A 15,190-nucleotide genomic window follows, 5' to 3' on the forward strand; every position below is an offset into this window, starting at 1 on the left:
AGATAAAAAAAAGGATTAATTACGTGAATGGATTCCTTTTAAAAAATAATTACTTATTTTAAATATACTCTTTAATTTATTACCATTTATAGCAACATTTTAAAATTTTTCTTTTTCTCTGTCTGCTCTTTCTTTCTTTCTCTGTCTCGCTTTTTCTTTCTTTCTCCTTTATTGTGTCTCGCTTTTTTTTTTCTTCTTTCTTGTTTCTTTCTTTCTTTTGTCCTTTCTTTCTTGCTTTTTTTTTTTTTTGCTCTTTCTCCCTCTCCTGCTATTGCTTTTTTTCCCTTTTTTTTTGTAGAATACTCAATAATTCTAGATTGAATAAAACTTGTATTAATAGATAATTAGACAAGTAATATAATCGTAACAAATGAAGAGGCATAAAAACTGTAAAATGAATTAAACTTTAATTAAAATGTATTACAAACATATTAAAGTTGAATTATTAGAAGAGAAGTAATATAATCATAACAAATGAAGAGGCATAAGAAACTGCAAAATGAATTAACTTAAATTAAAAATGTATTACAGACAAATTAAAGTTGAATTATTAGAAGAGAATTAAATATGAATGCAGAATGTAGAAAACAAAAGAGCATTCTTTGATCTGCATGTAAACTGAATAAAACTTGTATCAATAATCGTAACAAATCAATTGATTAATCGCAAAGTGAATTAAAAATACAAAAGTGTATTACACAAGTATTAGAGTTAAGGTAGAAGAGAGAATTAAGCATGAATAAAAAAATATAATAAATAAAATATTAGACAATGATTTATAGAGTGAACTAAACTTATATTTATAATGAATTAAACAAGTATCCAATAGGAACAAATAAATGAATAAAAAACTGCAAAATGAATTAAATTTGTATTAAAATTGTATTAAACGGTATTAAATTTGAATAAGAAGAGAGAATTAAGAATGAATGGAAAACGTAACTATGACTGACAAGACAATGATTTGTAGAGTGAATTAAACTTGTATAAATAATGAATTAAACAAGTATCCAATATTAACAAATAAATCAAAAGGCCGTGAAATGAATTAAGTTTGCATTAAAATAGTATTACACAATATTTAAAGTTGAATTAGAAAAGAGAATTAAGAATGAATGGAAAACGTAACTAACGAAAGATATGACAATAATCAATAAATTGATAAGTTATATTAATAATGAATTAAACAAGTATCCAATAGTGACAAATCAATCAAAAAACTTCAAAATGAATTAAATTTGCATTAAAATTGTATTATCTAATTCAACTTTAATACAGTTGCAAGACCATTTCAATGTTATATTTAATTTATTTCAATCTAATATTTCTCCTAAAATCAATTTTAAACTTAACCATACCCTCTTAAAATTGAGATATAAACTCCAAACGACATTTTCAATCATTTGTAGGAACTACCTATTCAAACTTATCACAAATTTATAAAATTTAAAATTTGAAGCTTTATAATGACCATCAATGGTGAACTCTTACTTCTGTAATTTTAAAGATTTGAATTTCTGCTTAAAAACGTAATTTGCAGTCTTTTTGTTCCTCTTTTCATCTTGTTTTTGAATAAAAATAGTGACATGAAAAAAATTGATTTGAGGAATATAATTATTTAGATAAAAAGTTCAAAGAAAAGAACAAGAATTAAAAAAAAAAGAAGAGGAGGAAGATAAATAACACCAGTGAAAGAGACAAAAAATTAAAAAAGTAAAAAAAGAAGAAGAAATAGACGAAAAAGCAGAAGAGTAAAAAGAAAGAAAGAAAGAAAGAGTCAAAGAAGCAGAAGAATAGGAAAAAGGGTTGAGAAAGAGGCGAAGACCGTACAATTTTCTTAATTCCAAAAAAATGTTATATTTAGTTAGAAAAATTATATTGACATAAATGGTAAATATTTTTATAATATAGCATATTTATATGATTTACCCTAAAAAAAATTGATCAAAATTTGTTGAAATAGCCATTGTGAGAGGTACGGCAAAAATTGGTGTCATGAAATAGTCATTGTGAAACATTGACACAATAAAAACTTATAAACTATGGTACGTGGACAAAGTTGATTCCTTACATGTCATGGCTATTGAAATAAATAAGAAATTTAACATCTATGTACAATTGAAATATTGTTGTGAGAGTTCATGATGTATTTGAGTGATGCCTTAGATGACTATGTATCCTAGTATTAAATGGTTTACCTTTTGGGTTTATATTTATTGACGGTGAGTTGTTATATATGTTGAAGTCTGGTGTACCTTTTGTTGGTTTATATGTTGCTTGTGTTTTTAATTTGAGTCGGTCTATGATGTCTACGGTACATAATGATTTGTACTGATAATATCTTGTATCTTTTTTGTTGAGTGCAAATCATACTCCAAAGATTCCTTCGAGAACTCAATTCTAGCGTGAGAAGTAGTTTTTGATTCAAGAGTGCGCTTTCCATATTCAAGCTACCGTGGATTATTATAGCAGTTCTTGTCAATTCTTTCGGACGTTGAGACACTCTATCTTAGTTAGATATTGGACATTTCTATAGACTTGTTTTAGTTAGAAGTTCTTGTACGACGACATTTAGTTCTTGGTGGAGTTATTTAGATATTAAATTAATCGTACTTTAATTTAGATTTTGACATTTATTTATAAAAAATCAATTGAATTCAAATATTGTTTTATTTCTGAATGGTCTTAAGTAGGCTAAGTCTTGGGTTCGATTGGCTCTCATGAAAGGATTAGCGTTAGTGTCACTCACGACCACTTACATCATGACACAAATATAGCTAATTGTCAAACTAATACCAAATCTTAAGCAAATGGATAGAATTTTAATTGAAAAACAACAAGGAGCCCAAATTCAAAATTGAATTTAATTTCTTTGAAGAAAATTCAAAGTTTCGATCACTAAATACTAAAGACTAATATTAATAATTTTGTACCTATAAGTGAAAAAAAAAGTTATCATTCAATTGATGAAAAAGAGAAATGACTTAGATACTATCCCAAATAGACAATTCATGACTAAAGTAGTCAAAGTCTGCACGATTTCAATCAAAATGATCAAATCGTGCTAGAGTTTTGAGTAGAAGAGGGTTTGAATAGAGGAGAAATTAGGAGGAAAAGGCTTATATATTTATAACTAATGGTTTTTTTTTTAAAATTTTAACCATTTCATTTTAATTTTGACTAATCATTCACAATAGTGAATTTATCAGTTATTAAGTAATGAATGACATTAATTTGACAAGACGAATCATTTGTTTTGAATATAAATTGATTTTTTAAATCATTAATTTGACATTAATTTGAATATTTCTTAAAATTGTATGTTAAATATATCTAATATTTATTAGAATATTATGCTTAAAATGACAAAATAAATATTTTTGACTTTTATAAATACTTATTTTACTATATTTGAATGTAAGAAGGTTGACCAATTAGTTAAAAATATTAAGGTCTAAAATTGAGAGTCAAATAGCTTATACAAATGATCTAAACTTGGAAATTCACTAAATTACTACCCATAAAATTGAGAGTCAAATAGCTTATACAAATAATGTAAATTTGGAAATTCACTAAATTACTACCCATAAATTTTTCACAACTTGTAACAAATAAGAAGGAATTCAAGATGAATCTACTACCACTTATGGCAACATAATTATTGCACATGAATTCATTTTTATCAAATAATGTGAATTTTTAACACTATAAATACCAATGTGATATTGATATTCTACATCACATATTCTTACTTCCTCACAATAAAGTTTAGCTGTGGAATCAAGATGGAGCCTACCAACATCGAAAAGTTGCTAAAAACTCCGATGGCAGAACTGAAGTATCATGAGCTTCAACAACTGGAAGAGCATCTGAAAGCAGCAAACGAGAAAGTTGAAGCTGTGGCGAAGCTACAAAAGGAGCGTGGTGCTGTTTTTCCTTATGAAATTCTTGGAAGTGATTTGTCTCCTTTAAAGAATGAGTAAAGTTCTTCTTTGAGTTCCGATGTTTGAAAACCTAGATCTTGCTAATCATATCTATGATTTTAATTTTACATTTCAATAGGTTTGTCATCATATGAAATGAAATAAAAATGTATGTTTGTTTTAATTTTTGACATTGAAATTATGTGTTGAATTTACAAGTAATAAAAGATAAAAATCAAATAACACAGAGAATTGAAAATCATCTTAGTTAGCTTGAAGAAAACCTACTCATTTAAAAGTAGGGAAAATTGTGCAAACTAATAAATATTTAAATCATATTAAATGATATAGCTACTGTTTATAAAATTTTAATTCGAAGCTATAGTTTCGTCGTATCTTGTTATTAGCCTGATTTGTATAATTGGATGATTTGTTATAAATTTAGAATTTGTATAATTTGGTTTGGATTGTATAAATTTAAAATTTTGTATATGCTAACTCCGGCTATTTGTATACGATTTATGAACTCATCATAAATTATATATTTGTATACTAGCAAGTAAAATATAGAAATAGATTTTTAAAAAATTTCTAAATATATAAATACAGAATTTGTATGTACTTACCCTATTTGTACATTTACAAGCGATACAAACGGATACCAATATACAATCACAACCACCATAGCAAATGGAACTAAACTATGAAGTTCAATTATCAAAATCATAGTTATAGAGTATTGTTATGTCAATTAGGTTTGTCATTTATGAGATTTCTCTTAAAAGTATACCTCTACAAGTTTTGGGCCTAAAAGTTGGCACAAAAACAAATTATTCCATGTTGACATCCCTTAAAGGTGGAACGTCGTGGTGACTAAAAAAACTCAATTTTAATTGACTAAAAGTATTTTTAAAAGAGTTTAAAGGAAGTCGTCAGTTAATTTTAGAAAAACTAGGAAATCAATCAATTAATATAAAAAGTGTCTATGAAACTAGTAGATTCTAGGTATGGGGTTCAACTTATTTCGAAGGAAAGATATTAGGCATCATTCAAAATCCATAATTGTGGGTCCCGATTGAATTCATTTTTTTCAAATTGAGGTAGAAATAAAAACAATATATAAGTTTAATAAACATGTGATATATACAAACAATAACATAAGAAACACCTAAGGTTTACCTAACGTCAATAATGTATACAATAATAAAAAATATAATCTGAACTCCATTCGAGTAGCTTCCTTGAAAGGCAACTTTAGGTACCTGTAAAGACACTTAGTATGTATTCGATATGAAGGAAAATGTTCTGTTAGAAAACAAGTGAATTTCTACCTTATTTTTCATGTTTGGTTGGTGAGTAGAAAATATTTTCTCGAAAATATTTAATGTTTGGTTGGTGAATGAAAAATATCTTTTATTTTTTGCTTAAGACTAAATCTACTCTTTAGAAAAATAATTAATGATCTGAAAATCTACCTCGATAATTAATTTAGGACTTGACTCCGACACCCAAACTAGGACTAGACCCCGATGACTGTTTCAAAATCTGAACCTTAGAACTTTCGACCCAGGAATTTTTTTAAAAAATAAAAATTGACAAAGTCGTTGGGGTGGGGTTAGCTTAAAAAATGAATCTTTTACTATTTGAAATATTTCTCAAAAATATTTTTTCTTCAAAAAATTGAAGGAGGTGGCCTGGGTGGGGGTAGGGGGGAGTGGTGTAAAAATGAAATTTATACTTCCCAAAAAAATAAATTTATGTTTTCTTAAAAAAATTGACGGGGTGACGGGGGAATGGGTGGTATGGGTTGGGTGGGGTAAGAAAAATGCTAAAAATTGAAATATTTTTCAAAAAAAAATGTTTATATTTTTATTTGATGGTGGTAGTCATTATTTAAAAGTATATGCTGCTACATATGATTATATGTAGCAATATTTGAGTCATATGTTGCTATAGATGATTATATGTAGCAACATTCGTCCGTCACAACATGTGGCATATGTTGCTACGGCTGATTCATCTGTAGCAACATTTATTGCATATGTTGCCACATCTAATATATCTAAAATCACACTCCAACATAATCATTATTTAAAAGTATATGTTGCTACAGATGATTATATGTAACAACAGTTGGGTCAAATGTTGCTACAGCTGATGCGTATATCGCAACATTCGTCCGTCACAACATTTAAGTCATATGTTGCTACATATGATTATATGTAGCAACATTTGAGTCATATGTTGCTACATATGATTATATGTAGCAACATTTGAGTCATATGTTGCTACATATAATCATTTGTGGCAACATATACTTTTAAATAATGATTACATTGGAGTGTGCTTTTATATATATTAGATGTGGCAACATATGCAACAAATGTTGCTACAGGCGAATCACAACATGTGACATATGTTGCTACAGATGATTCGCCTGTAGCAACATTTGTTGCATATGTTGCTACATCTAGTATATCCTGTAGCAACATTTGACACGTGTTGCCACAGAAACAAAGAAGAGCAACAAATCACGCATTGGGGCATTTCTAAATAAGATTATATAATAGAGATCATCCGCAAATAAGAAAAAACATTCATTAAAATTCAACAACACAACGCTTAACACTTCTTATGAGGAATTTCGATTTGGGCATGTAGTTTTTTTGTGGCACAAAGTCTCTACATACTGAACATTTATTTTTTCTTGTTGGAAATGATTCACCAACTCCACGCGGTCTCTTATATGTCCTTCTTTCGGGTTTACTTGGATCAACATATGGAGAAGGTATTTCTCTCTGTATGATATCCAAAGGGACAATCCAAGAATCTTCAATTGGCACCGAGTGAATTTCCTGACAATATGCCATTATTTATTTTTCCACTGAATAATATGGAGAGGAGTACAGGTAAATCTGATTTCCAAAATCAGCACCATGTTGAGATCGAATCGCTGTCATGGCACGTGGATAAGGTATTTTGTCCAAATCAAAAATTCTACAAGTACAAGTTCTTCTTTGTAGATCCACAGTAGCAACATCTCCATGACCAGTGACACTGAACTTGTAGTTAGCAATTTGATGGGCCAACAACTTGTTGCCCGCGTTGACATACTCTGATATGTCTTTTTCAATTGAAGGAACAAATCTATTTGTGGAGTGCACCAGTTCCATACGCCTCTGGTGAAATAACAATGCAAATCTCCTGTTTATTTCATCAAATAGAGCGACAATGGGAAATTGTCTTTCAACATCAAATATAGCATTCATCGATTTCGCGATGTTTGACGTCATAATGTTATATCTACACAACAATAGATAAAAATCAAACAACCTAAAGTAAAAATAAACTCAATTGAGATGGTACCTATTTCCCGGGCAAAATGTCATACTCTATGTGTGAAATCCAATACATTCAAGAGCTTCAGCGGCCTTTGGTACCAAATCTCTTATTTGATTGAAATGGTCATTGAACTCACATATATTGTACACCTTTGCTGCTTTATAAAAATGGGACACTACCTTTGAGTTGTGAAAGTTATTTCGAATATTTTTCCCAAGGTGTCTCATGCAACAACCATAATGAGATGCAGGGTAGATTCTCGAAACCATCTTTCGAATACTTGGATGCCTATCAGAGATAATGCACAACTCATCAGTATCATCTACAAAGCTTCTCATATTTTGAAAAAAATATTCATATGAGGCATCACATTCCTTGTCCACGACACAGAAAGCCACTGGAAATATATGATTCTCGGCATCTTGTGCCACCGCCGATAGCAGAACTCCTCCATACTTGCTCCTTATAAATGTGCCATCAACGGCTATTACTTTTCTCATTTCTTGAAAACCAATTATCCGAGCAACATATGATACTAAGAAGTACTGGAACATCCCATTTTCATCGAGCGACAATGCCGTCTTGCTTTCCGGATTTGCAACTTCAAGCATATACCGGTATGCATTAAGCACTGTGTACCCGTGCTCATGTGTTCCCCTAACATTAGACTTAGCATGCTCCATGCCCTTATAAATCTTCCAATAGCTTACCTTACAACCCAATTCTGTGCGGAGTTGATTTGACATGTCTCTTGTGGATGGCCTTTACCATAGGGAAACATATTTTCAAAGTACTTACCTATGACTTTTGCCGTGCCGTGGGGATTATGGCTTGTAAGTTGCTCTGAACTACACGTATGGTACTTTTCATAGATTTTAATGGCAAACCTATCACTACTTGTAAATTTCACAGCCCTCAGCCACTAATTGCAATTCGGATATGAAAATTTAAAGGAAAACACATTACGAGAATTGATCACCTTTTTTTAGTCTAAAATCTTTTCTCAAGCAAGCAATTTTCAATGAATTTGCCAGTTCTTGCTTGTTCTTGAATGTCATTCCCTTATAAAATCCTGTTTCATCATCTCTAACAATTATTCACACGTGATGTTTGAGAATCACATGATTTGTTGCTGCCAACTATAGGTGTAGGAGAAAACTTGCTCTCAAGGTCCGGCCCTTCAGCTTGAGCTTCACCTACACCTTCACCTTCACCTTCAAAAATTCCAATTTCATCATCAGAATTATTCATGTCCGCAGGATGAAATTCATCATTAAATATATCTTGTTGGCATTCCTCTACATTATTATGATCCTCTTCGATAGAATTTTCTTCCAGTATACTCTTAACATGGGCGGTTTTTCTGCTCCTCCCAAATAAACAAGCAAACTATATTGATATTTTAAAAGGTAAAACCTTCTCATTATGAAAAAAATGTGGAATGTAACTTATAACAAGATCTTGCGATTTACAATTGTATCCACAATTTTGCACGACTAAATTAAAGAAATCATCATACAAAATGTTTCTTTCGACAAACATCCCTACTGAACCAGCTCCTCATTTTTTACTATCCTCCCAATGCCATATGAATCAATTTTTTTCTCGATCCATTCACCACGACAATCAATCCCTACAAATAATGACATCGTACCTGCATAAATTAAATATAAACCCAATTAGTAATTATGTATAATAATTATATGTCGCAACATATGATTTTTCTGTTGCGAAATGTAACACATATGTTGCTACATATGATTGTTTTGTTGTTACAGACAAATCACATGTGGCAACTTTTTTATGTTATATCTAATGTTGCAACTTGTGAATTTTCTGTTGTGAAATATAACTCATATGTTGCCACATATGGTTTTTCTGTTGCGAAATGTAACACATATGTTGCCACAATAAATGGCTTTTCAGTTGCGGAATGTTTGTAAGTCATATGTTGCTACATATTATTGTTATGTTGCGATTAGAATAACATTTATGTTGCTACATATGACTTTAATATGTTATAATAGTCTACTTTTGCAACATATATAACAAAATGTTTGAAACGCGAATGCAAATAATTCAAAAAAATTGAAGGTACCCAAATCAGATGATAATGAATTGATTTCAAATAACTATTAAATTTTACATACCAGAAACAATGTGTGTCGCCCAATCACTTATGCAGTAATATCAATTGAAACAAAACGAAATTTGGTCCACAAATTACAAATTATATAATCTGATTCAACCACTAGCACCCAAGACACACAATATGCGAAAAGAAGAACAAGAATAAGAATAAGAAGATGAAGAGAGCGGGAATAAAGGCAAGCAATTGAACAAGCAAAGACGAGAGTAGAATAACAAGAAGACGAAGAAGAAGAAGAAAAGGACGAATACGACTGCTGGAGACAAGAAAAAATCTTTTATTTCCCCTTTTGGCTCTATATTTTCCATCAAAATTGATTAAATTAGGTTTGATTTATTCAAATTACCCTTTTATCCCTAATTTAATTTCCACAAAAGTTGGTTAAATTAGTTATTGTGAAATTACCATTTTAACTTTTATTTAATTTAGTTGATCAAAATATCTACTTATAAACTTGAGGACAACTCCACAATTCTTAATCATTAATCACATAATTATCATCTACACCCAATACTTAAGACTAATATCACCATCCATTTATTTTGAAACCTTAATTTCAACTTTTTTTTTTTAAAAATCCCATATTAATACCTCATTTTTTTTAAAAAAAGGACATATTGTGTGAAAATATCTCCAAACTCCTATTAAAACCCCAATTCTTTAGCAGCCCTAAAAAATCCCTTTGCCGCCACACTCCCCAGCTTGTTCGACTCCATAGTCAGCAGCAGCCATGCCGAAGCATTATCGGCCTGCTGTAAGTTTCTTCCTTTTGATTAATTAGTTATATTTCGCCTTTTTTTCCTTTCAAGTTTGATATAATTTTGGTTTATGTTGTTTTACAGGGGAAGAAAAAAGAAGGAAATGCTGCAAGATATATTACAAGGTCACAAGCTGTGAAATATCTTCAAGTCAGTTTATCACTGTTCAGGTATTCCCTTTTTCTCTCTATTTATTGAATAAGTTCTTGTGATTTGGTCTTAGAATGCTCTTGTATTTGAAAATGTGATTTTTAACGTGTATCTGCTGAGTTTGAGCTATTGGTTGTATAAATTCATGGCGGAGCTAGGTTGAAGAAAGGGATAAAATTATAGTGTCCAAATGGGAAAAAAAAGGATTCTTTTGGTTTGTTTGTGTGTAAGCTATTTTTTTGGTCTCGCCCCTTTTCTCCCTATTTATCCTTTTTGTTGGGGAGAGTAAGTTCTTGTGCTGAGGTCTTAGATATTATGGTGTATCTGCTGATTTTGAGCTATTGGTTGTATAAATTTAGTGGTGGAGTTAGGTTGAAGAAACGGGGTTCAGATTATACTGTTCAAATAGATAGAAAAGGATTTTTTTGGTTTGTATATATATAAGCTGTTTTTTATGGTTTCACCCCTTTTTTCTCTGTTTATCCTTTTTGTAGAGAAGACTATGTTCTTGTGTTTAGGTCTTAGATTTTATGGTGTATCTGCTGTTTTTGAGTTATTGATTTTATAAATTCAGTGGCGGAGCTAGATTGAAGAAAAGGAGTAAGATTATACTGTTCAAATAGGGAAAAGGGATTTTTTTTGTTTGTTTATATGTAAGCGTTGAGTCCCCTTGACATAAGAAAAAAATATAGTGAAGTGGCAAAGGGGTTCAAAAAAATTGCTACTTTGAATTAGTTGTATGAATATATGGCTTTGGCACTTGTTGTGTTTTTAGTATGAAGTATAAGCTTTGTTAGTGTGTTTATTAGTATGCAGTTAATGTAAAAAAGTTTCAGACTTTTAATTTTCATTGAAGGGATTTAGGGATGACTCAATTTTGAAACTAGTTGGAGTCGGTTTATATGTCTGTTTCGAACAGTCGCTCTTCTATGGCTTTCTTTAGGGAAAGATTATTTACGACCTTTTATTGTTCTCTGTGGATACAGGAAGCTATGCATCTTGAAAGGTATTTTTCCCCGTGAACCAAAGAAGAAGGTTAAGGGAAACCACCATACCTACTATCACACCAAAGATATTTTGTTCCTTAAACATGAGCCCTTACTTGAGAAGTTCAGAGAAATGCGAGCATATGAGAAGAAGATTAAGAAAGCAGTCTCAAAGAAGAACCGGGATCTTGCTGAACGCCTGCTAACTCGCAAGCCCAGTTATACCCTTGACATGCTTATTCGAGAGAGGTTAGTTTATTCAATAGTAGACATCATTGTTTTACAAATGACCCAGAGGCATGCCTGGTACTTAACTGCTATTGTTTATCATGATTGTTCTAGGTACCCTAAATTCATTGATGCACTTAGAGATTTGGATGACTGCCTTAGTATGGTACACTTGTTTGCTGCATTACCTGCTGTAGAGAGAGAGAAGATACCGGTAAACCGTGTCCATAACTGCCGAAGGTGAAGCATTTTTTTTAAGGTCTAGTTGGTAGTGTTATTTTCTTTTACCTATATACATACTTATCAAATGTACTCTTATGATGGGTTAGGTTGGGTCATGAATGGCAAGCCTACATTGCTCGCACTCATAAACTAAGGAAAACATTTATATCCGTGAAAGGAATATATTACCAGGTATTATGACTTTGTAATTTGTTTAGTTCCCACAAACATGGTAATATTTTTTTCCTTAGCTTGATTTACTAGTTGCTCTCTGCAGGCAGAAATAGATGGGCAGAAAATCACTTGGTTGACTCCACATGCACTGCAACAAGTACTTCCTGATGACGTTGACTACAACATCATGCTGACTTTCTTGGAATTTTATGAGGTCAGTAACATTTTTTATATCATTATTTTGAATTTGTATTTGTGGTATTTGTTGCCTGTAAGAGTAATTTTGGTTAAGACCCTCTATAGTAGAAGTCTTGATCATTTCATTGAGTCTGCAATTTTTTCTGGAGAGTTGAGCAGAATATAATTTGTATTGCTTATATGAGTTGATTTTTCTCCAATATATTATTATCTTATAATTGTTGAGTTTAACATGTTAAATTTTTCGAATGCAGACACTCCAAGCTTTTGTTAATTTCAAGCTTTACCATTCAATTAATGTAAAGTATCCTCCCATTCTTGATCCTCGGCTTGAAGCTTTAGCTGCCGGTAAGATTTCATCTTTTCCTTTTCACTTCATTTTTTATCAGCTGTCAACAAATCCTCACATTTTCTACAGATCTTTATGCATTATCTAGGTACTTCGATAACAGAGCCTCCACGGCAGAGTCATCAACTACTAGCTTCTCTGAAACTGATGTGAGTAAGGACCAAGGGGAGGGGCCAAACTATGACGAATCTGAACTTAGACTTGCTCAACTGCAACAGCAGATTCCTTCCAATGAGCCAGGTGCATTAATGCACCTTGTTCAAAATGCTACGGAAACTGATGAAGATGATTCTGAAACCAGGGAATGCAAAACACTTTTCAAGGATGTCAAGTTCTTCTTGAGTCGTGAGGTGGGAGATGTTTCTTTTAAAGTGAAAAAATATAATTAAAATGGTGATTTTGTAATATGAAGAAACTTATATTTTCATTTTGAGAAAATATATATAAAGAATTTTATATTGATAAGAAATTATTTTTTTCTGTGTCCATCTTTTTCTGCTATCTTCTTTCATTTCAAACTGTAGCTGAAAAAAGGGAGTGTGGTGGTTAGTCATTCTGTGATAGCATGGGAGCACTTTATTAAGGGAAGTTCAAAATAGAAATGTTATCTGGATGAGATACATAGTAGAAAATTGCATTTTATTCCATAAGATGATCATTTAATTGCATCAACATGGAAATTCAAAATGTTTAATATGTTTTTGAATCATCTTCGGATTGGCTATGGCATTTCATTTCTAATGTAGCCCTACGATGGTTGATTTGGAGGAGGTGCTTGGCTGTGCCGAAAGTAGAACATGAGGGAACTGTGCAGTCGTTTTGACAAATTAATCTGGTTGCTATGCCAATTAGTGTTGATTATTTTCAAGAATCCTTGTTAAGCATATGCATCTCATTCATATTCATTTAATTTATTATTTTCAAGTTTTGACATTTCAGTTTGTGGAAGATGACCTTATGAATTTGTAGCTCCAATGCATCCCCTTTTTTCCTACTAAGCTAACATTATTGTGACCCTGGTTGCGCCGTGCATCCTTTTCATTTTTGTTCCTTTTCTCATTTATCATGTTGCTTTTGTCTCTCATGCTCAGGTTCCCAGAGAGTCGCTGTTGTTTGTTATCCCTGCTTTTGGTGGTAGCGTTTCTTGGGATGGTGAAGGGGCTCCATTTAAAGAGACTGACCAAAATATCACTCATCAGGTAATTTTTTTTTTTGTTGTGAAGGTAATGTTCATTGGGTAAGGTTTTGCAAAATTGAAATTTTGTAAAAATAAACCAAGCCTGAAAACTTGAAATCTTGAGTTAGCATGTTTCTTGTGAAACTGTATATGATACATCCTTTTGCTACTTCTCTAAACCCTCCTTTTATGTTTTCATGTGTAGACACATAACTTCACGTCTTTCTGGTTTCTGCCTTCTCTTCCTCGCATTGTAGAATTTACTTCCTTTACTTTATCAAAAAAAAAAAAAACATTATAGAATTTACTTGTAAAAAGAGTTGTTACCATTTGATAGTAACAATAATTTGGTGTTGCACCTCTAGCGTGGATGTTGTGGCTTTGACTTGGACACACTTAGTAAGAGGAAAGCATTGACTTAAAAATTTAGACGTTGCACTTTATGGTCATCATGCCAATAGGTCTGAGATGATGTTGTGTATGTGTATTGTATCTATATGAGGTGCTTCTATCATCTTAGAGAGTAAATATGCCTCCCGTGCCTGCGTTAGAACGGTGAAAGAAAGAGAAGGGGAAGCAATGAGGTAGAGGAATCAGTCGACTCATTAGGATCACGACCTGCTGCAGCTTATATAGTGGTTTGCCTTATAAGCTCACCACGGCACTCTTCCCTCTCCCCTTCACTTAGTAAGTGGAAAATAGTTGTCAACATAATCTATAGAAGCATTTGGCTGATTAGGACCACAATCTGCTGCAGCTTATGCTGTGGTTATAAGCTTGCCTAGTGTTACTTTCCTCTCCCCTTCACTTATTAAGTGGAAAATAGTTGTCAGCGTACATTATGCATGTATAACTGACAATTAATTTAGCAGTGCCATAATGGAGTGTATGGCTGTGTGCCATTCGATTTGACATTGAAGAAGTGTACAATTGTACTTTAACCTCCTCGGTTTAGGATTAAGCCTTATATACTTAGTGTATACTCATTTAACCATGTTCCGGTTTATCTGAGAGTATATGCAGTTTGTAAGAAATAGTTGTTTGTTCAAGATGTAGTTGATTGATTCATTGATTAAAGTTATTAGCTGAAATTAAACATTTGGTGGTCATTTATGCATATGAGATTGTAATTGTAAATGGAATTTCTATTTCACCTTCTTGCTGTCTTGGTTTATGTGATAAAATTAATGCTAGCACATGTAAACTTAATTGTGCTGCTTCTCTTGTATATTCTGCAGCGTTTATTAAAACAGAATCGATAGGTATTTTTAAAGCATATTAGTAGGGGTGGCAATTTTAGCCCATATAAGTGAAATGAAACCATTTTGCCCATATCAAATTAAATGGATCACTCATATTTTCTTTCCTTTTCTTAAATGGGTTAATATGGTCTTCAACCTATTTAAGCTCATATAAATATGGACAAAATGGGTTAACATGAGAATTCATATCCAGCCCATATAATTGAGAATGAAACAGATCTTTTTTGGAAAACAAAAAAATTTAGGGGTCGATTGGTGGAAGGGGGGTGGGG

General features: G+C 31.7%; 1 protein-coding gene across 1 annotated transcript in view; it reads left to right on the top strand.

Annotated features, from left to right (window-relative positions):
- The first annotated feature begins 10,021 nt into the window (after positions 1-10,021).
- Positions 10,022-15,190, top strand: part of LOC107026043 (pescadillo homolog) — a 7,760-nt gene continuing 2,591 nt past the window's right edge. The window contains exons 1-9 of the mRNA XM_015226871.2: positions 10,022-10,168; positions 10,257-10,342; positions 11,309-11,557; positions 11,651-11,776; positions 11,866-11,950; positions 12,036-12,146; positions 12,385-12,478; positions 12,549-12,829; positions 13,571-13,678. Coding sequence (XP_015082357.1) covers positions 10,145-10,168; positions 10,257-10,342; positions 11,309-11,557; positions 11,651-11,776; positions 11,866-11,950; positions 12,036-12,146; positions 12,385-12,478; positions 12,549-12,829; positions 13,571-13,678 — 1,164 coding nt within the window. The 5' untranslated portion in view covers positions 10,022-10,144. The remainder of the gene's footprint in view (positions 10,169-10,256; positions 10,343-11,308; positions 11,558-11,650; positions 11,777-11,865; positions 11,951-12,035; positions 12,147-12,384; positions 12,479-12,548; positions 12,830-13,570; positions 13,679-15,190) is intronic.

Source organism: Solanum pennellii, chromosome 7 (genome assembly GCF_001406875.1).
Source record: "Solanum pennellii chromosome 7, SPENNV200".
In the NCBI taxonomy this organism is placed as follows: domain Eukaryota; kingdom Viridiplantae; phylum Streptophyta; class Magnoliopsida; order Solanales; family Solanaceae; genus Solanum; species Solanum pennellii.